The sequence below is a fragment of the Crinia signifera genome, chromosome 4 (assembly GCF_055691185.1).
Source record: "Crinia signifera chromosome 4, ASM5569118v1, whole genome shotgun sequence".
NCBI classification, from domain to species: domain Eukaryota; kingdom Metazoa; phylum Chordata; class Amphibia; order Anura; family Myobatrachidae; genus Crinia; species Crinia signifera.
Genome location: NC_139220.1, coordinates 43,910,819 through 43,935,146, shown reverse-complemented (window position 1 = coordinate 43,935,146; position 24,328 = coordinate 43,910,819). Strand labels below are relative to the sequence as shown.

The 24,328-nt window shown below is 45.1% G+C and overlaps 1 protein-coding gene across 1 annotated transcript; it reads left to right on the top strand.

The window, feature by feature from the left end:
• The first annotated feature begins 1,166 nt into the window (after positions 1 to 1,166).
• TMEM263 (transmembrane protein 263) lies at positions 1,167 to 23,540 on the top strand. The gene is made up of 3 exons (XM_083181662.1): positions 1,167 to 1,326; positions 5,069 to 5,137; positions 21,940 to 23,540. Exons 2-3 carry the CDS (start codon positions 5,074 to 5,076, stop codon positions 22,218 to 22,220), a joined length of 345 nt encoding a protein of 114 aa, XP_083037788.1. The 5' UTR covers positions 1,167 to 1,326; positions 5,069 to 5,073; the 3' UTR covers positions 22,221 to 23,540.
• Positions 23,541 to 24,328: the final 788 nt, after the last annotated feature.

Sequence of the window (24,328 nt, the reverse complement as noted above, 5' to 3'; positions counted from 1 at the left end):
GTGCTGCTGTTCCGATATATAACTACTCACCCTTCAGAGGGAGGGAGGGAGAGCTGGAGGTCTGGCTTGGCGGGCAGGAGGGAGGCCTCGCAGTTCAGTCCTGGCGCAGTGTGACTGACATCTTCCTCCACCCGCACCGTGTACAGCCGCTCAGCCGGGCAGCGCTGAGCACTTGGCTAACCCTCAGACGCTGCCCGGCTGAGCGGCTGTACGCGGTGCGGGTGGAGGAAGATGCAGTTAACATGCACCGGGACTGAACTGCACACAGCGCAGCGAGCTCTCCCTCCTGCCCTGCTCCCAACTACCGCCCCCCAGTGGCCGGCGCCCTAGGCAAATGCCTAACACTGCCTAGTGGTGGCGCCGGCCCTGCTTAGCATACCTCCCAACTTTTATGCCCCTTGAAGAGGGACACAGGCATGTGCTGAAGACACGCGCCCAAAAATTTGGCGGCGTGGTTACCCGGAAAGGGGGTGTGGACTATGCTTGCATCTTTCCGTTTTGCCACTGTGGGGGCATGGCCCAGAGGCTCTAGCCATGCCCCCAGCCCCCCTAGCTGTGGGAATAGACACTGTGCGCATGCACACAGTGTTTATTCAACACTGCTCAGCAGCTGACGGGGGACTCCCAACAGCCCCCGGTGTGGGACACTGCCAGGGACGGGGAACGTCCCCAAAAAACGGGACATTCCTGCAGTAATCAGGACTGTTGGGAGGTATGTCTTAGGGTCGACAGTAAGTAGGTTAAAATTCATGTCGACCTTTTTCGTGTCAACCTATTGCTTGTGTCGCACCTTTGTCCATGTCGACCTAATGCATGTCAACATTTTTGTGGTCAACCTAATTACTGTTGTCTAATTACCACATCCCTCAGTACTTTGCCATGGGAACTGTGACTGTCCACAGAAAATTGAGACAACCGTGCTGAAGTGAAGCCATGTTGGAACTGTGACGTTGCTATGAGCCTCCTCTGCTTGTGCTGTGCAGAGCACCCAGGGGTACTGGCACTGCAGTGGGCAGCCCACATGACCGACTCCCTTCGCCGCAGGGCGCCGGCAGCAATGAGCAGCACTCATCGCTGGCACCGAGCAAACGGGGACAGAACATCTGGGCAGCAGCTCCACGTCACTCAGCCTAGCTCAAGATGATTGGCTGAGGCGGCGGGACGCTGCGATTGGCTGAGCGGAAGGATGCGTCAGTCGCCACGTCCGCAGCGGCCGCAGACTGCGAGAGCGGAGATATTATTATTATAGCTGCTGGCGGCGGCGGGAGACCGGAGCTGCAGCTGTAAGACGGATACTATAGGAGTGTGCGGAGGTGTGAGCTCCAGGTGAGGCCGTGCGGCAGCGGGGGGTGAGGGCGAGGACTGCCCGCTGTTCCTGCCACATAGGACGCTGTGATGCTGAATCTGTCCGAAAAGGGAGCAGATGCGGTGGAAGGAGGAATGGGGGTTATGCGATGTCTCTATTGGTAGAGATAGAGCGAGGAAATACATCTAGGTGATGGTACACTAGGGATTGTGTGATAAAAAAGTCAGGAGAGGTAGCTGTAGGGACATTAGGCTAAAACAGGCCTGGAAGGGGATGTGGTACTCACTATTGGATGATAGCCTACAAGGTGTAGCAGTGGGGACTGGGGGATAAATAAGTCCTCAAAGGGGTAGTAGTAGGGACTGTGGGTTTAACAAGATTTTGAAAGGGTAACAGTAGGGACTGTGAGTGTAAAAAGTCCTCTAAGGTAGCAGTAGGGACTGTGGGTTAAAATGGTAGGTACTTATATGTTAGTTGAGCGCCAGTGGTGTAACGAAAACTTTTGCTCCCCCTGCCGGAACAATTTTGCTGCCCCCCCCCCCCGGGACAATTTTGCCGCTGCCCCCCGTTAAAAGACCCCCCCGGGGAGCTGGCAGGGGGGTCCGTGCGGCGCGGAGGTACCTGTATTCAGGGAGAGCCTGGAGGTCCCTGCGGCGCTGAGTATGATGTTGCCGGCCGGGGTCCCTGCAGTGAAGTGGAAATAACCCACCTGCCAGCTCCCCGCTGCACCCACAAGCAGTGGGGAGCTGGCGGAGAAAAAATAGCGCCCGCAGACCCCCGGCGCCTCCCCGCCACCGCGGGGGCTGCGGCCTTATAGTTACGCCACTGTTGGGTGCCCACTAAGCTATTTGCTTAGTTTTCCACGTCCCTTTGCCGGGCTCAGTGGCTCGCTGCGCTTGCCACACTATATAAAATTCACTCCATGCCGACATGAATAGTGGGAGTATGAGCGTTCTAACTATAGTGGGTGCCCAACTAACATATAAGTACCAAATCGTATTTGAAGGTTGATCGGTGGGGACTATTTGTTGAAAAATTCCTCAAAGATGTAGGTACTGTGGGATGAAAAAAGTCATAGGGCGTAGCAGTACAGACTGGGTTAAAATGTCCAAGAAGGGGTAGCCGTAGGGACTGAGAGTTAAAATATTCCTAGAGGAAGTAGCTAAATATGGACTTTGGAAAAAAAACAAAGGCCTAAAAGGGGTATCCGTAGGGACTGTCCATTGAAAAAGTCCTCAAAGGGGTAGCAGTAGGGAATGTGGGATAAAATGTTCTTTGAAGAGGTAGCAGTAGGGACTGTGGGACAAAAATGTTCTAGAAGACTTACAGTAGCTGTTGGGATTTGGGGATGAGAAGGCCATGTGGACTGTAGCATACAAACATTCTTACAAGGCTAGCAGTAGGGACTGTGGAATGAAAAATGGCCTAGAAGGGGTAGCAGTAGGGACAGGGATGGAGCAGTTCAAAGCAATAATAGAAAGTATGGGATGTCCTAGTAGTCCATGGGTAGACAACCTGTAGCACTCCAGCCGCTGTGGTGCTACAGACACCAGCATGCCTACAAAAGTTTTGCTGTTCTGTCATTTTCGTTTCCAAACATCTGCAGCAGTGCCACACATTGCAAACCCCTTAACGAGTCAAATATGATAAAAGGGGCAGTGGACTGGATTGTTTTATTGATGCTTGATGTGTGATCCTAAAAGTGCTGACAATAGGACTGTGGGATGGTCCAAAGAAAGTAATAGGGACTGTGGGATGGACCAGTCCCAGTAGAGTAACAAGAGTTGGAATATGAAGCTGTGTAACTCCGTCATCAATATGGCGTCATCTAGAACTATAATGCAGTTACAGCATACTGCTGGTAGTAATAGGAATGGGTTAGTAGGACTTAATGACAGTCCATGAAATATTCTTACAAGAAATATCCTCTGCAGTCCTGATTTGCATATACACGTGATCTATGTAGATGTGAATCCTGTATATTATCATGTATACACATGCACAGGGATCTGCCTTCTGATCTGCACTATTAACCTCGCATCTGCCTTATAAGTGTGACCCTTCTCTATGTAATCTGCATATTGTCATTACTAGGGTACATGGTCCTCTGCAGACTTGATGCAGTTGTCTTTTTTTTCTGTGACTCTTGGATTGTGACTAATTTAGGAAGTACTTGGCTAAATGTCTGCTTTGGCGTAGTAGCTGGGATTGTACAGATAGCTGTTGCCTGGGATGGCTGCTTTAGGAATGGGCCCCTTTTTGGCTTATTTCCCAGTACTCCGCGTAACCTACAAAATGTTACTTGTAAACATTTGTCACACTGAGAATGCCAGCAGCTCACTAGATCTTCCCATTTTACTTGCAGAGTTTAGTGTAGCAGCTTTTCTTGGAGGGAATGTGTATATGTGTGTGTGTGTTATGTATATATGTGGGTTATCTCTTATCCCCTGGGTTGACGTAGAAGTGTTGCTATAAAGCGTGGCAGAGCTTCCAGCAAGTTAGAGACCAGGTTAGTCTCTGCCACGTCACTGAAATGAAGAAAAGCTCCTCTGTACTCCAGACCGCCTCCCTTCTACTGAGCTTTTGTTCAGCAGCAGCTTACAGACATGGTGTTATCTAAGTAGAGCCCGGGGAGCAGATTGCAATAAGCTGAGTGCTGGGACTAGTAAAGGGAATCTTTCGTTTGTCACAGTAGTTTTTACAATGGCCTCCATGATTATATTATCTTATTCCCCTGTTAGCCCCAGTGAGGTCTCTATTTGCTTTACACTGTACGTTCATATATATAATTCATTGTGTTGGTAAATATAGCAATCTGTGTGTGTGTGTGTGTGTGTGTGTGTGTGTGTGTGTGTGTGTATAAAATATATACTGTATATAACGTATGTTTTTTTTTTTTGTGTGCGTATAGACTAAGGAGAATGAATCATCTAGTACAGTGGTGTCAAACTCGTGGCCCTCCAGCTGTTGTGAACTACATGTCCCAGCATGCCCTGCCACAGTTTTACCAATTCATTATATTAAATCTGTGGCAGGGCATGCTGGGATGTGTAGTTCCACAACAGCTGGAGGGACATGAGATTGACACCACTACTCTAGTATTTTAGACAGACCTAATTTTCCCACAATCCTTTTCAGTAGTCTGTGTATGCTGTATACATGCATGCATGGGATTTTGATCCCCCACCTCACAGTTGCTTCTGCCCTCTGGCCGTCACAACATGTTGGGTCTAGCAACAAATCAAACGCTGGAGTGTCACAGCTATACCTTAACGGCTGCTATTAAATCACATCTTTCCAGCTGTGATTCTTTATGGGGCACTGGCTACAAATTAAGCCTGGGAGCTACAGCTGGGGATCAGGTGCCTGTAGACAGGCTGTAACTGGGCCTTATGGTGATATAAATGAATTGCAGCAGAGAGACCGCTTTTTTTTCATATGTGTGTGCAATATATATCTATCTCTGTTACTATTTGTGTAGCAGAAAGTCCCTTTTTTTTTGCCACAGTATGTAACATTGTAACCATTATCTGGATGCTGAATATATCTATATAGATTTTATAATAGAGGCTTATGTGCTGTGTTCAGCATTGGTTTCCCTAGGGAGGCCCATCTGCAAGCAGGCCGACAGTCACATCACATCTTTGCAATCCTTTGCATAATGTTGCTCTGAGGCCTTGTTATACACGTTTCTATTGACTTTGAGCAGGTGACGTATTCTTGTGCATAATTCTAATAATCATGTTGTGTTTTGTTTCTTAGGCACAATGAATCAGGCAGAGAAATCAGAAGAGGAGGTTCCTGCATATCTGCGGGAAGAGGCACCAGATGGTAATTACTTTTTACTCAGAGGAATTGTCGTTTTCCAATCAAGTTGTGCACCCACTATAATTGCCTCTCCCATGGGATCTGGCCATTACCTTGTTAATCGCTGCTGGTCTAATATTGAGACTTTGATTTAAAAAAAAATAATAATAATCTATATCTATCGAGATATATATCTCTATCGAAGCAAAAGCTTTGAAAGCTAGTCTGCTAGCTTCTGTGTTTGTGCATGTGTGAGAAAGAGATGTAGTTTCACTCTCTGGCAGCAGATGTCAGTGTTTTGGAGACTCACGGTGCTAGACATATACAGATGGAGCAGCTCACGTCTGAGCTGCTCCTGGCAATCAAATCGCCAACTGTCGCCAGGAGCCGGAAGGGGGCACTTGCACGAGACCCCCCTAAACCTGGTGCTCTCCCTGAAGCAAAGATGGGCAGGGATTCCCTTACCTGCTGTCGTATGACTGGGACGCACGAGTGTGTGAGGCGCTCATGCGTCAGATGGAGCACCTGCCAGCGCTGATTGAGAGGCGCACCATCTGTATATAGATGATCTTTGAAGTAGGTTCAGTTAATCAATCTGGTAATCTACCAATATATGTAGAATTGTAATCACATATCTGTGTTCCAATGCCCCCCCCCCCCCTCTCCCCTTGGTTGTTCTCCACTATAAAAATAAAATAATTTTGTATTTAGCAAAGCGCCTGGGAAATATCCAGTTATTTCCTTTTGAAGGCCTCTTTGTTAAAAAAAGTTTCTATTTTTTATTTACTGTGATAATGTTGTGTTAATCTGCAGCTTCCTTAGGACGATAAGTGCAACCTCTGGCCTAGCCGCGGGAAGTAATCTAATAGCATACCAACGTTAGGTCCAGGAGCTAAATTCCTGCCAAAGAAATTGATCTCCCCCTAAAGTTGAAAAATGTGATTTAATAATGATCGAGCTGACCCATGGGACCCATTGGGTTCTTGCCAATTATCTAATCTGTGGTCCCTGATCTGTACACTGATTGGGTTAAACAAGCAATTTGCCATTAGTGGTCTGCTTTAATGTGTTTCATTGCTTTACTAAAGGCCCCCATACATTAGGCCGACTTGTCCTTAGGACAAGTCGGACCCAATTCTCATGTGAGCCGCCCGGGAGCTCCCCGGGAGGCTCACATACAATTTGGCACTTGATGAGCCAAATTTTACATGTGATAAATCGCTTGCAATCACATGTCGGGGAACAGGGGGCGGGCGGTGATCCTCATCAGGGGGAGCAGTGGGGCTGGCAGCGGGTCCCTGAGCGCTTAGCTGGCGAGTGCTGACCTGGCCGGGCGGTGTGATGATCACAGACATCATTCAGTAGCGCTGCGGGGCGGGACGTGCAGTGGCGGGTATTAGATTATTAAAATACCTGTCAAATGACTGGCCGGCGCCGCCAGCTAAGCGCTCAGGGACTCGCTGCCCGCCCCACTGCTCCTCCGGTCAGTCTGCATGCATATGCCTGTCAGGAGGTCTGACATGATCTTATGTGCTGACCGTCCGACCTCCCTGATCCGATGCGCACGGGGCCGCGGATCAGTTATCACACGCCTGAAATCAGATGAAATCGTCCCAAAATCGCAAAGTGTATGGAGGCCTTATTAACGTCACAAAGTACCTTCATGTGATTTTGTATTTTATTTTCTCAGTGGATTTGAACAGAATTGTTATGTTCATAGATTTTCACCCTTCCCTATGGTTGTTATGAAGTTATACCTGGCAGAGGTCTAGAACCCTGCTGCACCTCATGCTGTTCTTGCCATTAGATGTTTAGACCTCTGACCTAATGTGCCAAATCTGGCATATGGAAATAGTCTGTGTCTGTACTCTCAGCCAGCCCTCGTAGCATGAAGAGATACAATATCAGGTGTGATGGGAATTCTCATGACAGCTATTTTGGGCCCCGGAATGTAGAATACCGCCCTCTGCAGTGATTGCATCATTAGGAGAGTTTGGAGCCATGTTTTTCCCCCTGTGATAGTACTGCAATATAAGGAACATTGGGGCAGATGTATTAAGCCAGGCATGTCCAAACTATGGCCCTCCAGCTGTTGTGAAACTACAAGTCCCATCATGCCTTGCCTCAGTTTTGCGATTAGTGAATGTTAAAACTATGGCAAGGCATGCTGGGGTGTGTAGTTTCACAACAGATAGAGGGCCACAGTTTGGACAGGCCTTAAAAAGAAATGACTGCAACAGTGATAAATCTCCAGCCAGTCAGCTCCTAACTGTCATGTTATAGGCTGTGTTTGAAAAATGGTGGAAGCTGAGTTGCTGGACCTTTATCACCCTCCTGTTTTTCTCTTTTTAAGGCTTAATACATCTGCCCCACAGTGGCCAAACTGAAGTTCTTTTAAATCTACTACGGTGTAGTAATTTATCCTAACAAAGATATTTTAACATCGTCATTTCTTTTCCTGGTCTTTTACACTCTGGAATTGTTTACTGTTTTCCCTTACCGGCGTGGTTATGATCTATGTTTCTCCTGTGACTGCTAAAAGCATTAGATGCTCACCTAACCAGGGCCTACCACTTATACCCCCCTACACACCTGCCGATATTAAGGCATTTTCTAAGCAACTTTGCGATGTTTGGCAAAGTCGCGTAGAAAATACCCCTACCCCTCGGAGTGTGCGTGTAGGGGCTATAGCGACAGCAATGCATGTCCCTGGCCTAGATTGATGGTTAGTGATCATCTATCTCTCTGATGGTCAGTGTTGATCTCAGCGGGAGCGCAGGCAGTGGCACTCCCAAGAATTTTCCAGATTTGCCAGTCTGTGCACTGGAGCATAACCTGGAAAATCCCTCGGGAGTACCAGTGAATGGGTTAAGCCAGGTGTTTAGCCAAGGTTGTAATCCCACCTTGGACTTTAAATACAGCAGTGACTGTATTTAAGTAACCAGCATGCCTTATATAACTGTAAAATACCTCCACATATTACCAGTGCTGGAGGTGCTCCAAGGAACCAGATATCAAGTACTCCTGGAGAGATTTCATTAAGAATTCAATCACAGAAGGTAATTCCTTGTGGGGTACCTTTTTTGTATCGTATTGATATATTTATTTAAACATATCTTTCACATTTCAAAAATGAATTTAATATGGGTGCATCAATAATACTGAGGGGTAGATTTATGACTAGGCGATCAGGGGAATCTGCGCTATCTCCTTGCGTTATAACGGGGATAGCGCTTCCCCTGATCTATCACACCCGCCGAGCGTTTACTCTAACGCCGGCGCTGTGGGGCAGGAGGCATAGCGCAGGGGCGATATTTTGCACTGCGCCCCTGCCTCCTGCCAGATTTATGAACGGTCAGCATCGCTGATCGTTCCACCGCCTGCAGCTGTCGACTTCGCCAGCTGCAGGCGGCGATGCCCTATATCTAACAGCAGGGACAGCGCTGTCCCTGCTGCTGAGCTGCGCTGGGATCTCGCGAGACAAGCGAGATCCCGCGCATGCGCAGTGAGCCGTCCAGGGGGGGGGAAGGAGACGGCGCATCAGTATTAACTGATGCGCTGTCTCCAGGAGGGACATCGCCGGAGGGGGGGGTTAGCGCTCCCCCACTCCAGTGGCAAGATCTTAATAGATCTTGTCGGTGTCCCCTCCTGCTTTGCCTCGCTAATGAGGCGAAGCAGGAACTGTTATAGCGGCGCGATAGGCGCCGCTATAATAAATCTACCCCTGAGTCACTGTACAGAGCTGTCATGTTATGTAGTCCTGCACTATGCCAGAACTGTTCTGCATAAAAAAAACTGTTGATTAGATCAATAAGTGGAACTAATTGAGTTCTGATCATGAATCTTTTAATGTACAAAGTAATTATTAGTTTCTTCCACCAGTGGAAACAATAGGAGTCATTTAGTACTGATCATGTGGCTGCAAATTTGCAGTGACCAGCGTTCACGTAGACACCACTCTGCCAAAGTGAAATCCTGCCTTTCAAATGTAATGTGATGTTGAATGGATGTACGCCGTGCGAATATGTTCATGACCTATCGTTACAGGCACCCCATCGAATGATTTTTCCACTGGGCACCAGTCATGGCAGGCACAGAGTAGCCAGAGTCTTACTTGGCAGCTGTGATGAAAACAGTCACATCCGCCCTGTCACTGACGTCACACACCCTCCCCTAAGACACCTGACGCCTGCGTTTTCCCTGACACTCCCAGTGTGTTTTTCTTGATACTCCCATAAAACTGCTGGTTATCACCCACCTGTCAATCTCTTTGCGACTGGCTTGTATATAGATAAAGTAGCTGGACTTCATCTCTGCTCCCCCCATCGCACACATGCATTGTGGCCCATATGCATGGGCAATTCATCGATGCACTACCCTATAGGTGTAACACAGCACTGCCCAGTTAGTTTTGTTGGATATCTGCTTGCACCTCAGATGGAGTGTGAGCAGGAATTCTCTAGTCAGGGCAATTGAAGCCCTCCATCCTAGCGCTATTCATACTGCACAGAATACAATAGCCCTCATAGTGTCACCCTTTCAGGGGTAGAAGTGTAACGCAGTTATAAGAGTGGTTACTATGGGCAACTTTTCAAATAAGCTGCTCTGTATTTTGCAGTATGCAAATGATAAATGTTACTTCAATGCTGATTGGTTTCCATGGGCAATTTCTCCACTGGCTCACTTCTCAACTCTTTTCATGTGTTCATACATTTTCCCCTCAGTGTCTTAGGGGGATATTCAATCCCGGGTCACGACTGCCGGGCTGGCCTGACAGCCGTAACCCTGTCCTGTTCTCGGCCGGCTCGATGAGAAATCGGCAGGCGGGATTCAATGTCCCACCTGCCGAACTCCGAAAAGGAGGCGTGGCCGCGAGATACGGCCGTGGATCGTCGAGTAGCGGCCGAGGGCTTGACAATTCACGTCCGTTCTCAGCAGAACAGGCCCGACTGCTTCGAAAGTCGGGCCCGTTCTGCTGAAATCCCTGTTAAGTGCTGTCGAGAAAGACAGCATTGAATAGGGCCCCGCTGCTATTTCCCCTGTCGTGAATAGCGGCTGGAGATTGCATACCCCCCTTAACCTGTGTAGTTGCTGCTTCTCCTTGCTTGTAACATGCTATTGATTTGATGATGACAGCTCAGACAGAGCTATACTCCCAAAGATAGTTGATATAATCTGTGCAATTCTCACTAAGGCCCTTATTCAGATCTGATCGCAGTACAAATTTGTTCTCAAAATGGGCAAAACCATGTGCACTGCAGGTGGGGCAGATGTAACATGTACAGAGAGAGTTAAATTTGTGTGGGGTGTGTTGAAACTGAAATCTAAATTGCAGTGTAAAAATAATGCAGCCAATATTACAAATACCCTGCACAGAAACAAAATAACTCACACAAATCTAATGGGATGTACACACAGAGTGATTTTTGCTAGTGAGCAACTTTGACTAAGCAATTTGACTAGATAAAACAGCGATTTTGACTAAGCAATTTTGTCTATGGGCAATTTTGACTGTACTAGAATTAACATACTTGGTTGGGCTTCATTGCAGATTGCCTGGTGAATATCTCCCTCAGCAGTGATTAGCAGCGATTTTGACTTGACAGCCAGTGATCTAGTCAGAATATTCTTGCCTGGCAATTCTTTTTTTACTTAAGTGGCATACACACGTAGAGATCTGTGCTAAGCAATTTTGCTGGTGTCATAATCTCCCATGGAGTACACATACACACGCAGAGATTTGTGCTAAGCAATTTTGCTTAACCAAAACAAGGCCGGGTAGTGGTTCAGAATGAGAGATTGCGATCAGTATCTCTCATTCTGTACACACAGAGAGATTTGCAGTAATTTGCTAAGCAATCTGACTAGATTTTGACTACATGCACTGACTTAGTTAGCAAGAGATATTTAATCTCTCGGAACATACACACAGAGAGATCTGTACTTACTTTCTAAGCAATCTAGTCAGATTTCTTAGAAAATAGCACAAATTTGCTCCGTGTGTATGCCCCTTAAGCGATATTATAGTGAGATTTGTCTAACCTTGGCAGAGATCTTTACTAACCTTCTAAGCAATTTTGACTATGTAGTCAAAATCGCTTAGAAGGATCGCTCCGTGTGTACACCCCTTAACTCTCTCTACATGTTACATCTGCCCCACCTGCAATGCACATGGTTTTGCCTATTTTAAGAACAAATTTGTACTGTGATCAGATCTGAATAAGGGCCAAAGTGAGGTGTTGGCTAAACAGATAGGGGTAAGCATAGTCGTGGGGTTGCTGCAGAAGCGAGCGTTTTGGCAAGCCAAATGCTGCACCTGTTTTGAGGCTAGCGCACCGCATCACATCTGTGCTAGACTGACATCATTCCCCTCATCTAAATAATCTTAATCTAGTTCAGGCATGTCCAACGTTGGCCCTCCAGATGTTGTGAAACTACACATCCCTGCATGCTTTGCAATAGTTTAAGCATTCTCTAATAGCAAAACTGCGGCAAAGCATGCTGGGATGTGTAGTTTCACAACATCTGGAGGGCCAACGTTGGACATGCCTGATCTAGTTCTTCTGATGGCAAAGATACAGCACAATGTAGGAATGTAGACACAAGAACTTGTTCTTCCCTCATCAGTTCATTGGGCAGATTCTTTGTAACTGGCTTCTGTGTACATACCAAATGCTGTTTGTGAGACCTATGTAAGAGTACACGTCACTATCCATGTACTGAGGAAGATGAGACGTTTTTCAGGACATTAAACCTATAATAAAAGTCTATACAGATTGACCTTTATTGCTGAAAATTCAGGTTTATCCTGAGGTCCTTTTTATCAAGTAATTAAATGTAAATAGGCCACCAGCATAGTGGACAGACCAACATTTCTCGTAAGGCATCTCAGCCACAAGGCATTATATAGGTAACAAGGCTCCTGGACAACCAATGGCTTTGGGGACTACTTTGGTCTTCTGTCATGCTATTAGGTTACATATTCTATTTAAAGGATTATGAAGATTTTCTTGTTTCTTCTCTTCAGCCCCCCCTCCTTTCCGGTCCTTAAATAATTGTTTATACCTACTGGCCCTGTCTTACTGGTTACTGCTAATGTTGCATACAAAGCTGTATTTCTCTGCAGAGCATACTAGGTGCATACAAAAAGTGTCTGGGTTGCTGATATACAGACCAAATGGGGGTATTCAATCTGTTTATTTTTAGAAAAATCAGTTTTTCCTTCAAAAACAGGTTATTGCGGCTTATTAAATACCTCATTATCTGTAATAGGAAATCTGTGTGTGTGTGTGTAAAAAAAAAAAAAATTATACATACATACATACATACATACATACACTTACCCCCTCAGAGAAAGGATGGATCCGGCACACGGTAGTTTAGGTGAAAAAAAAGAGGTTTGTTAAGAGTGCAACATTGCACTAAGTGACAGCTGCTGACCTGACAGCCGTTTCAACTGCTGGGTGCAGTTTTCATCACCTCTGATGAAAACTGCACCCAGCAGTTGAAACGGCTGTCAGGTCAGCAGCTGTCACTTAGTGCAATGTTGCACTCTTAACAAACCTCTTTTTTTTTCACCTATACTACCGTGTGCCGGATCCATCCTTTCTCTGAGGGGGTAAGTGTCTCTTATTGCTCTGTTATGTTCCTGGCACCGGATTTTTATTGAAGCCACGAGTGCCAACCCGATACACCTACTTACTTACATACATATATAACACACACACACACACTTATTATTATTATTATTATTATTATTATTATTATTATACTACCTGCACTCGCACACACCTGAGTCAATAAGTGGGGTGCCCCTAAGGTCACTCACCAGAAACTGTAAAAATCTATTTTTTAATTTATTTACAAGCCACATAGACAAAAAATAGAAAAAAAACATACCAAGTGTTTGCTTTGTGGGACCAAAAAAACACTCCAATGTTTCGGTCAAGCTCCGTGGACCTTTGTCAAGGAGGAAGTCAGCACAGTCAATGGTCATCCAGAAAAACAAGGGAGCCGTCGGTGCAGAGGTCGATCTGCTTCAGCAGTCAGAGACCTACTGACTCACCGCCCAGTCCCGGATTTAAATACCCTTATTTCCTCTATTTCACCCCCTTTCGATTTGGCCTCTGCTTTCACATTCAATTTAACATCCGATCTGCACTTCTGCATTCAATATCCATTTCGATATCGAATTCAATTTACATTCAAGGCACATTGTACACATTTAATTTACTGGATAGAATTTGATATTTCCTGCAAAGTCTATATATCTTTTCAATATAAAGAAAACGGGAGTGTGCATCGCATCGAATGCAGATGGAAAACGTCTGTACACCCCTGCCAAAATCGAAGCGTGTGTACACCCCTGTATGTCCACTTAGATCCTCGTGGAAGTGTACAGTATGACTGCATCTGGTTGCAACTGTGTAATGCACACCCATTTATTCAATTTCAGTGTTTGTATTTTTGTTTTTTATTTTTTAAGATGCTGGAATACTTATTAGATGCACATTGCAGTCATTATCTTCAATAGATTTATATAGTTGTGTTTTTAGCATTTTCTTTATAGTGAACATTAAGTGCAAAGCTGTGTAAACAGTGCAATTTTGACTATATAGTCAACATCGCACAGTGCTCGGCCGCATTTGGTCCCGATGCACGGCCCGACAGGAGTCTATCGCATAGCTAAATAAACTGTGCAGCGAGTCTGTTTTAACTATGTAGTCTGCAGAATGTATTTGGTCTAGGGTCAAATAGCAAGATAGTGTAAATCTAAAGTATATCTAAGTGCGTGTTAACCAAAATCGGATAGTCAAGGCCATTAGCCTGAATCTCAGTGTGTGAACACCATAACGCAGTGGTGAAGCCACTTCAGCCCCCCATGCTAAGCGATGTAGGTTAGCACAGGTCGCTCAGTACACACCCCTGCACACATGCGATGCACCAGCGATCTGTCACAGCCAGTGTTCTCTGGTGTGAACGCTAGTGATCTGACTAGATTTGTACGGCATGCAGTATAATTCTAGTCAGGTGATAGCAATGCCCTGGGACCATGCATCGCCGTTGCTCAGGGTATACACACGGAGCGATCCATGTTTAATTTCTAATACCCCCTTTACACCCAAATCCCGGATCCGTTATTTGGAACATGGATACAAATCGGATCCGGGATTTGCACAGTTTACACTGCGGTGCCTACCCGCAGTGTAAACGGGGGCAGCGCTTGGATGACCTCATCTCCAACTGCTGGGACCGCCGATAGTCACGCTTGGGGCAAGCCCAGCACCAAGGTAAGCTGCTGAGCTGCCTCCAGCCCCCGTGCACCCCCCAGCCCTTGTCGCGAGGTGAATAGATGCCGCACGCAGGCATCCATTCACCTCCTCCTTGTCTGCACAGTACAGCAGACAGCAGTGGAGGCTGTGTGTGCCCCCCCCCCCCCCCCCCCCCCGACCGACCTCCATGATGACCCCAGGACGATGCAGTCCGGAGGCCCCATTGCTGAAAACGGGAGCCGGGTCCTATGACAGTCGTACCTGTTGACACTGCCCTCTACCCATGTTCTACCCTGGTCATGACCTGGGTAGAAGTCCCCTGTAAAGGGATACGGGTTAACCCCTTTTACACTGCCGCTGACCCGGGTCCATGAGGGAAAAACCCGATGTTTGCGGCAGTGTAAAAGGGGTATTAGTGATCTAGACAGATTGCTTAGAAATAGCCCTGGTATCACCCCTGTGCGTATGCCTAATAAGGCCCAGTGTTTGTTTGTTTATTTGTTTGTTTTTTGGTGAACTAGTAGGTTATTAAAGTAAATGTATGCATATGCACACTCTATATTACAGCTATTTTTAGAAGTTGTAGTCTCAGCAGTTTGCTGCTGTAAAACAATAGGTAATTGTGTTGATGGATTGTCTTTTTATAGCCTCAGTAATTAAGGTATCTGGGTGTGATACTGTTCTGCTGATCACCCAATGGTACATTCCGACTAGATTGTCTCACAGATCAGTGTAAATGATGATAATCCCTTTGTTGTGCATATTCCCAGTTACACACAACTGCATTAATCCTGTGTAACCTGATTGGAATAGATAATGGGCGGTATTCAATGAGCCTAATTCGACATGTTTTATGTCGAATTTGTGCTGTTTGGCAAATTTTAGACTAAAACGGTGAATCACCCTATTCAATGACCACATGGCGAATACATTTGAAGGTTTTTTTCGCTATGATTCACCGAGTAGCAATCGCTATCTTTTGATGAAGTGGAATGTGAACTTTTAAAATAAAGTGTTTTGTTTTTTACATTTGGTGTCAAAATCAGGAATTTTATTCTGAGGAGGGGCATGCTACTTTTATTCATGTGCTGTAAGCACATGAATATATATTTAATAAAAAAAAAAAAAAATATTATTTATTTTTTTGACACAGCAGCCAGCAGGGGGCGCCGGAGCTGAGCCGCTCATTACATATTCATTCATATATTATTTTTATTTTTTTTTAATTAAATATATATTCATGTGCTTACAGCACATGAATATATATTTAATTTAAAAAAAAAAAAAATGTTTTTTTTTTTTTTTTTACACAGCAGCCAGCAGGGGGCGCCGGAGCTGAGCCGCTCATTACATATTCATATATTCTCTGCACCCGATCGTTACGATCGGGTGTAGTGAATATAGGTCCCCTGCTGGCACCCCACCTCCCCCCCCCCCCCCCCCACAAACGTTCTGGGGCAGGAAGAGAGACTTCCATCTCTCTGCCTGCCACCGTCCTCATGCTCCCTGCGGCATTCGCCGGTCAGGGGCAGCGAGCCCCTGACTCGTTGAATACCGGAGCCGGCGAGGCTCCGGAACGTGGCGAATGTTCAGCGAATCCAAAAAAGGATTCGCTGCACCTCGCAGGTTTTTGCCATTGTACAAGGGTGGCAGAGTTTAACCACCTTCAGTATTAATGTGAACACCCAGTGAGACTGAACTGCTGAGAGAGGATCTTATAGAGATGGGTTCAATTGAACAGCTGTTGGGGGGTGTAAGGTTTGGCAGTTGTTTACCAGCTATAGACTAGATTAAAATCTTTATTGCATTGGCTGCCACTAGGTAGTGCCCAACGGAGCTATTGAAATGTAGGTCCGTTTGGGCGTGGGTGGCTGCTGGCATCTTCCTGCATCACACCAATTAAGGTTGGGTTTAGGTGAGCATAGCTGCTAAATCCAACCTTAATGGGTGCGATAACAATGGACATTTGAATATCGCCCTGCCTGCAATATCGGGAGCGATTAAACATATGAATCTGCCCCTATACTGTATGTCTTAACTACTTTGTACACAGACCTATCACAGTGGCCCTGTAGCACAACTGGTGGCCGACCTCTCAACTGGGTGGGCACCTGTAAATGCCAGTCCAGTCGTAACCTCACGCATGACACATTGATCCGACCATTGGTGCATGCACTTACCAGTCATCCTATAGGTCGGCGGATCAGCTGGATGGCCAATCGATCGGCCTATTGTGTACCCAGCACTACACACTCAGATTCCAATTCTATGATCAAGAGCAATATATGCTAAGTTAGGATTTTATATTTAGGATCCTTTTAATCGTTTTTAAATATTATAATATTATTATTATAATTTTTTATTATATGCTTTTTTTTTTCTTTTTTTTCTTTTTTTATATGGTGCATCAAGGGATTTGCAGCACCCAATACAGAGTACATAAAACTAATAAGAACAGGGTACAGTGACTTAAAGTTAAATACAATAGAGGACCAGGTACAGGGTACATAACCATTGCTGTATTAGCAGAGGACACTGAAAGAAGTATCAGGGTGGCAGAAAACTGCTGGATTTGGTGCCATTAAAGATGTTTTAAGTCATAGAAGAAAGAGGGCCCTGCTCAAGAGTGCTTACTCTAAACCCTATTATACTATTAAACCTATTTGAATTGCAGCACCCATGCTTCTTATTGAAAGAGGCTGACAAAAACTTTCAGTGGTATGCCTGGAAAAGAGGCATAGAGGCATCTTATTTGAAAGAGGCTGACAATGAACTTTCAGTGGTATGCCTGGAAATGTTTTTAAGAGCTGAGCTGCTGGCTATTTCTGGAAAATGTCTAAGTATGCTACTGATTCCGAGGTGCCCCATCTGGCAGCACCACCCACTGGGCTGCTCTCTCCTGCCGCCAATTGCCCCAGGCATCCAAATACCCGAATGTGCCCGAACACCAGACAGGGCCAGCAGCAGTAGGCCCGCAGTGGTGAGTATTTCTGGAAAAAGCCATCCTAGAAGGTATGCCATACCACTGAATAACTCACTACTGAAGGGGTGAAATGGAAGTCACTTGTGTTTGTCATCATTTGGTTTTGTTCTGGGGTGGAAGGCAAAGTTGGGCTTCTGTATCTCTACATATTTCTATGATGGGCAGTACTGGTTTTGGTAATCACATTGACCATAAATAATGTGGGCCAGTTTGGGAGCCACTGCCCGGTTTTGATCACTTGGGCATATACACGTTAAGGTGTGTGCTAAGCGTTCTTGCTAAGCTATTTAGGGAAGGTGATTTCCCAGTGTCTATGGGCAATCTACACATGCAGTGTTTTTTGCTTAGTGATTTTACTGAAGCAAAAAAAAGTCCGGGTAGTGATTCAGGATGACTTATATTGCGATCATTGTCGCTCATTCTGTACACAAAGCTAAGCAATTTGACTAGATTTTGACCACTTGCAGTGACTTAACTAGTGGGCGATAGCGATGTGTGGGACATGGCATCACCATTGCTCGTGGACATACACACTGAGCGTTCTGCGCTTTCTAATCGGTCTAGTCGGATCGTTTACAAATGAGTACAAAATCGCTCAGTGTGTATGCCCCTTAATTCTTGAGCTCTCCCAACACATTCAGTAGAAATTAGTATTCCTCTTCTAGATCAAAGGTGAGCAATAAACGACCCCCCAGCTGCCGCAGGACCACATGTTCCAGCATGCCCTGCCACAGTTTTGCTATCCGGGCCTGCTAAAACGGTGCATGCTGGGATGTGTAGTTCAACAGCAGCTTGAGGGCTGCTTAATGCCCACCCCTGTCTTACTGTATTTCCTGGCTTTATCTGCTTGCCCCACCTAGTCGAAGCTGTACGAATGTGAATTAAAGCTACAGATGGAGCGCCCTTCAGTCAGTCAGGCAGGGGCTGGCTGTAGATTCGCCAGCCACCAGTCCCTGCCGGCTGCTGGGAGGAGACGCGCGCACGAGACATGCGTGCGTCCCCTTACAATGGAGCTCCCCCTGGGTCCCTGCTGCCTTACCACCAGTCTCCAACGTGCTCCCCCACCTCCCCCCATCCCATAACCCTGACAGTCTCCCTGAAGCGGAGACTTTCAGTGTTCCCTTCCCCCGCCGACAGGAAACTGTGACACGTGTGGGGCGCTCGCGCGTCCCAGTCAGGTGTAGCGTCCGCTCGCCAGTGGGGCTGGTCTGGCGAGTCCCAGCACTGAATGAGCGGCGCTTCATCTGTACAGGACCATTTGTTAATGCCCTGTTATTCGACCAGCATACTTGTAGTCCGCAGCAGTTGATAAGCCATGTGTCTCATAAATCAGAATTTTATGCAACAACTATACATAGCAGGTGCTCTCCACTTCTATCTGTCTGTGATTTATGGATGAGCAGACTGTTCGGAGTGGGTGCTGAGCTTGTTCTGTAATTGTCCATCACAGGTACATCGTAACATACTGCAGTAGCATTGTATTGCAGAGATGCGTAGGCACTTCTGTCTATGGGAGATGCACATTTCAATAATTAAAACCGTTTTGACAGATGTGTTTTCACGATGCGAGTCGATGAAGCGGACTCCTCTCTTTCTCTCACCGCCCCTGTATCACAGCCCAGACTTTGTACTATTGATGTGACAGATGCAGTCCTACTTTAGGAGAAGGTGCGTTTTGCCCACGAACGTTAAGCAAGGCAGGTTCTGAAATCTGGAGAGGTGGTGATTGAAAAGAGGATGAAAGCTTGTCGGATGAGCTTGGGGCGAGTGATGAGCCGGTGAAGGTTTGTCAGAGTAAAAGGAACAGCCGGCGAGCTCCGTCATAACAAACGGCTTTGATGTTTCCAGGAGCTTAATTTCCACTTCTGATATGAAGTGTTTATAAACCTGCATCATTCTGATACTGTGACAGCGGGTACAGGCTAGGAGGGTAGGCTGGCACTTCTGATATTTGCTGTGTTTCTTCATCATCCCACTTGACGTTAAATACTATACTGCAGGTTTTCTTTTGTTTGGTTTTTTCTTTTAAAGGAGTATTAAGGTGCTGTAAGTATGGGCTCTACTTTTAAGGTTCTAGTATTGAAGCAAATCCAGAAACGTTACCATTTACTAAGTGAACTGATTGTGCTCATTGTTAATAACACATTAACCATCCATATAAACAAGTATTCTAAAACAGGCAGGATGCCATGTAACCACAATTACAACACCGTACAGTTCCATTGGACTCACAAGGACAGCGGTGTTGGCTAAGCCATTTTTTTGTCCCACTAGCCACCCAAGTCCTGTCTCCTGCATCTACTGTACCTTGCTATAATCCTGTGCAGTCTATGGATAGGTTGTGGACTGTATGTTTAGTCCTGTATTGTGCTGTTTAGGTTTGTCCAGTATGAGGCTGATTAGAATTTGTTATTGTATAGAACAGCAATTCTCAAACTGTGGGTCCCGACCTTCTCAGTATGGGGTCGGGACTCCATGTTTCTGATAATCAGGCTGTTGACTTTTCTAATCTCAATCAGTGATTCAAGGAGTCTGAAAAATCTGTTGAATTGTCTGTTATTTTAGACTCCTCCCATCACTTTGTGCCTCCACAATGCTGCCATGTATGTGCTGTCTGCTGCCTACACATGTGATGTGATGGGTTATGGTATGTTAGACTCCTCCCATCACTTTGTGCCTCCACAATGCTGCCATGTATGTGCTGTCTGCTGACTACACATGTGATGTGACGGCCTTCTGCAGTAACTTGCTGGGGTCCTGCCATTATTTTTTTTGCTCTGAAACCCCATCAAACAAAGTTTGAGGACACCTGCTATAGACGATCGGTGCTGGTTGGATCGACAATGACTTGGTTAGCCACTATTGGTTGACCGCGACTAGTTAGACACCTAAAAATATGTGGTTCTCAAACTCTGTCCTTGGGACCCCACACAGTTCACGTTTCCCAGGTCCCCCAACAGGTGCACTCATTATTGACTCGGTATGTACTCGCATACTCTCCTTGCCTTATTGGTGTGTAACACAAAAGTGCATTCAATGGAAAGACAACACTGCACAGAACACCTTAAAAATGACTGTGGACTCCTTCCATAAGGCCCTTGAGTGCTGCTTACACAAATGACACCCCCCTCCCCTTTTCATAATCCATCCAGCATCTGTAGTCCATGAGCACAGAGGATGCAGTCTGCGGAGTGATCTATTAATCAGTGTTTTATACACCGCACAGAGTAACGTATCTCCAATCTGCCTTACGACTGTCCATGCTTTAGGATAGGAGAGCCTGTTGTAATCCTGTTCTAATTCCCTAACGTCCATAAGCCTGAAATAAAAACCTATGCAAAGTGCAGGGACACCATGCAATATGCAGAATCCTCTCCCGTATTTTGCATTGGCCACGTATGCTGGGTGTGACCTGCTTCTATAGCTGACTTTGTTTTGGTTTTTAATTTAGTTTCTAGGCACAAGATGAGCAATAAATGTTTCCATTTTAGCGTTTTACCATGATCTACTGTAACTGTAAAATGTTCACCTTGCTAGATGCCGAACAATGGTACAAATAGCTTGCTTTATTAACCCAAATAACAAGCTCTGTTTGAGTAATGAGCAGTACATTATAAATCAAGTTGGCGGGACTGTATTATATACGAGAAAAGTATGTGGTCAATGTTAGGGAAATCCCCAACCTACCTAATTACACTGTAGTTTAGCCTGCTAGCAGTGTCAGACTGGGGCATGAAGTGCCCATTGGGAAATGCAGTGATGGGGGCTCTTGTTTAGGGGTGTGGCCAGCTGCCAGAGAGATTTTCATGATAATGTACTGGAACAATATTGACAATGAACTTTACAAAATACATCCCCAAGTGTAGGTGGGGCCCACCAGGGGTTTCTCTTGTGGGCCAGTCCAACCCAGCCTACTAGGAATGCAGTAGGGTATTGCTCCCCTCCATAGCAAATTGCTTTATAGTTATGACAACACTGAAGCAGGGTAGTTGGCATCACTACGTCACCGCACTGAGATTGTGAATTCAGTACGTGACTAATGACCTTTGTGTGGGGTTTGTATGTTTTCAGCACAAATTGGCTGCTCACTAAATAAGGCCTGGTACACACCAGAACGATCCTGATTGTTAGTAGATTGTTAGCAGATTGTGTGATGGTCCCACGATCTGTTGGAGCACACAATCTGCTAACGATCTGCATCCAATCTGATCCCAATCCGATCTGAGTCTGTATCCAGTTGAATGGATCTTTTACAGATCCTACCTGAAGCAGGTAGGATCTGTAAAACGACCAAACGACAGCGGGGACGCGCATCGGATTGGAATTGGACCTAAACATGCCCAATCTACATACAATCTGCATCCAATCGGTCGGAATTGGATCCAGATTGATGGAATTGAGCCCTAATCGTTCTGGTGTGTACCCCCCCTAACCTATAGTTTATGCCCATGTGATAGTGAATATAGATTGTAAGCTCCAATGGGACAGGGTCTAATGTAAATGACTGACAGAAATATTCTCTGTAGAGCAGAACTATCCTTAACCAATGGTTTCTTCTGTATCCCTTCTAGCTACCGTCAAAGACCACCCTCAACCACAATCCGGCATGTTCTCTCGTGTAACCGGGGGCATCTTCAGCATGACTAAAGGGGCTGTCGGCGCCACCATAGGCGGAGTTGCCTGGATCGGAGGCAAAAGTTACGAAGTGACCAAAACCGCAGTGACATCAGTGCCAAGTATAGGCGTCGGCATAGTGAAGGGTGGCGTGTCGGTGGTCACTGGGAGTGTGGCAGCCGTGGGCTCTGTTGTTTCCAGTAAAGTTTCTGGCAAAAAGAAAGACAAATCGGACTGAGACTATATCATTAAGAGAAAACAAACTGACCCAGCCGTGATTTGGTGGCTTCGGACAGGATAATTAAACGCCACACCGCCTAAGATCCTTGCTTCTGTACGGTGCCGTTATACGAGCAGACAGATGGACTTGCAGCAGTTCTGCAGTGAACAGACTATGAAGGAGTCACTCAAACTGCAATTCAGATGTTACATTTTTGTTATTACACCAAATCATGTGTTTACCATTTGAACCTGTTTAATATGTCAGTTGCTGGAAAACCAAGTTCAGTCCCTCAAAGCCATTTGTTAGTGAACTTTGTCTTGGATTTTTGAATATGTATTTTTTTTTTTTTTTGCTTTTTTAATCTATGCTAGAGAAGTCACAGCACGTAGATGTGTGTGTGTTTTTGGTGCGTGTGAATTATATATACACATTCTTTTATGTCTTGCAAAGCCAGTTAAGGTGCAGAGTGGAGCATTCTATTGAAGTCCACACCCCATGTGCTACACCAGCGCTGTCATTGGATAGTGACCCAGAACAGGTCCGATTATCTGCACTATTTTTTTATGTCCTGAAATTTCAAACCTTAATGGTTTTGTCTTCTTTTTTTTTTTCTCCTTATCAAGTGTATGTTCTTTGGGAAATGTTGGGATCTACCTGTTTTCTGGAAGATATGTTTTACAGTGTTCTATGTATGTTCCCATGATCAACTTGTTTTAAGGTCTATAGAACATCTGAATCTGGGTTTAATTTATTCTGTGACATGAAAAACTGTTAAACCATATTTTTTCCCTCCGCTCCCCTCCCCCACCAACCACATTTTAGTGCCTTATAGAAAACCCTCAGGTACACATCTTTAATGCTATTTACACTACAGTGTACATTGTTCCATGAAGCGTGTCACATAACGTTAAGTTTTAAATCGCTCTTGCGTCTGTATTTGCACACGTTTAGCACTCCCACTATCTCTGTCAAAGGTGTAGTCTCCAACAATTTTTCCCTCTGGGCTTTGCAAATATTTTTTAAAGGATTCCAAAGTGGTAGTTTACATATTTTTATATATTGCAAAATGCTTATTTTCTATATAAAGTATAATTATTTGCTGTGTCTTTGGAACGTAAACATAGGATTTACTAGGGGATGTGAAGCAAAGCCTGGCTGTAAAAATTACTGTCCTGATTACGATCAGCAGCTATAGTTTACTTTTTTTTTTTGTTTTTTTTGGTCTTTTCCCTTTTATACTTTTAATATACCGGTTCCAGATATATACGGAATATGTTGCCCACTTGAACTGTGAATTATGGTGAGAGAAACAAATTAATAAACTTTGTGCCTGAATTTGTGTCAATTGAATTTTTAATATACCCCTGCACAGGGTTGGTAACAAAACAAAACAAAAATGTTTTTTCTCGCTTGTTTTGCATTCAACTTTTACTGCAAACCAAACTGAATCCTACTTATTATAATGATACAGTGAAACATTGCTTGTACTGTACTAGAGACCTTGATCAGCCATGTTTTAATGGTTTCTTACATGAACAATCCAAAATGATCAAACTTTGAGGTTTTATTTTACATCCTTGAATAAAACCATTATTTTACTGCTTCTTATCCCTATTACAGATATTGTATAGTTTTATATAATGTTTTTAAACCCCTTCAGACATCTTACTTAAATGCACTGTTTGTAGTTATGGTGTTTTCTGTCTGGGCTTGTCAGTCGGTTATGTTTATCAGATGGCCCTGCAGTAGTTAGAGAGCTGTATACAGAGAGAATCTGTCTCTTGGGTTCAATATCTTGACAACCGACTTTTTATTTATTTAAACCGCCTTTTCATACGTTACCATCCCAGTGGCCATAGAGGGAGGATAGTATATAGTGTGCCAAGTGCAGCCAGGCACCGTGCACAAAGCATGGCGAGTAGCAATGGTACACTTCATGTTGACATTTTACTTGTGTCGTTACTTTTGTCACTGCCAGACTAATGAATGTCTAACCTTTGGTGTAGACCTATTGGCTATCTAACTAGACATTATCTATGTGTTATACCACACCCCTGTCTCCTTATTCCATAGCAATTAAAATTAAGCTGACGGATGGTATAATGAGATGGGTGAAAGAAACC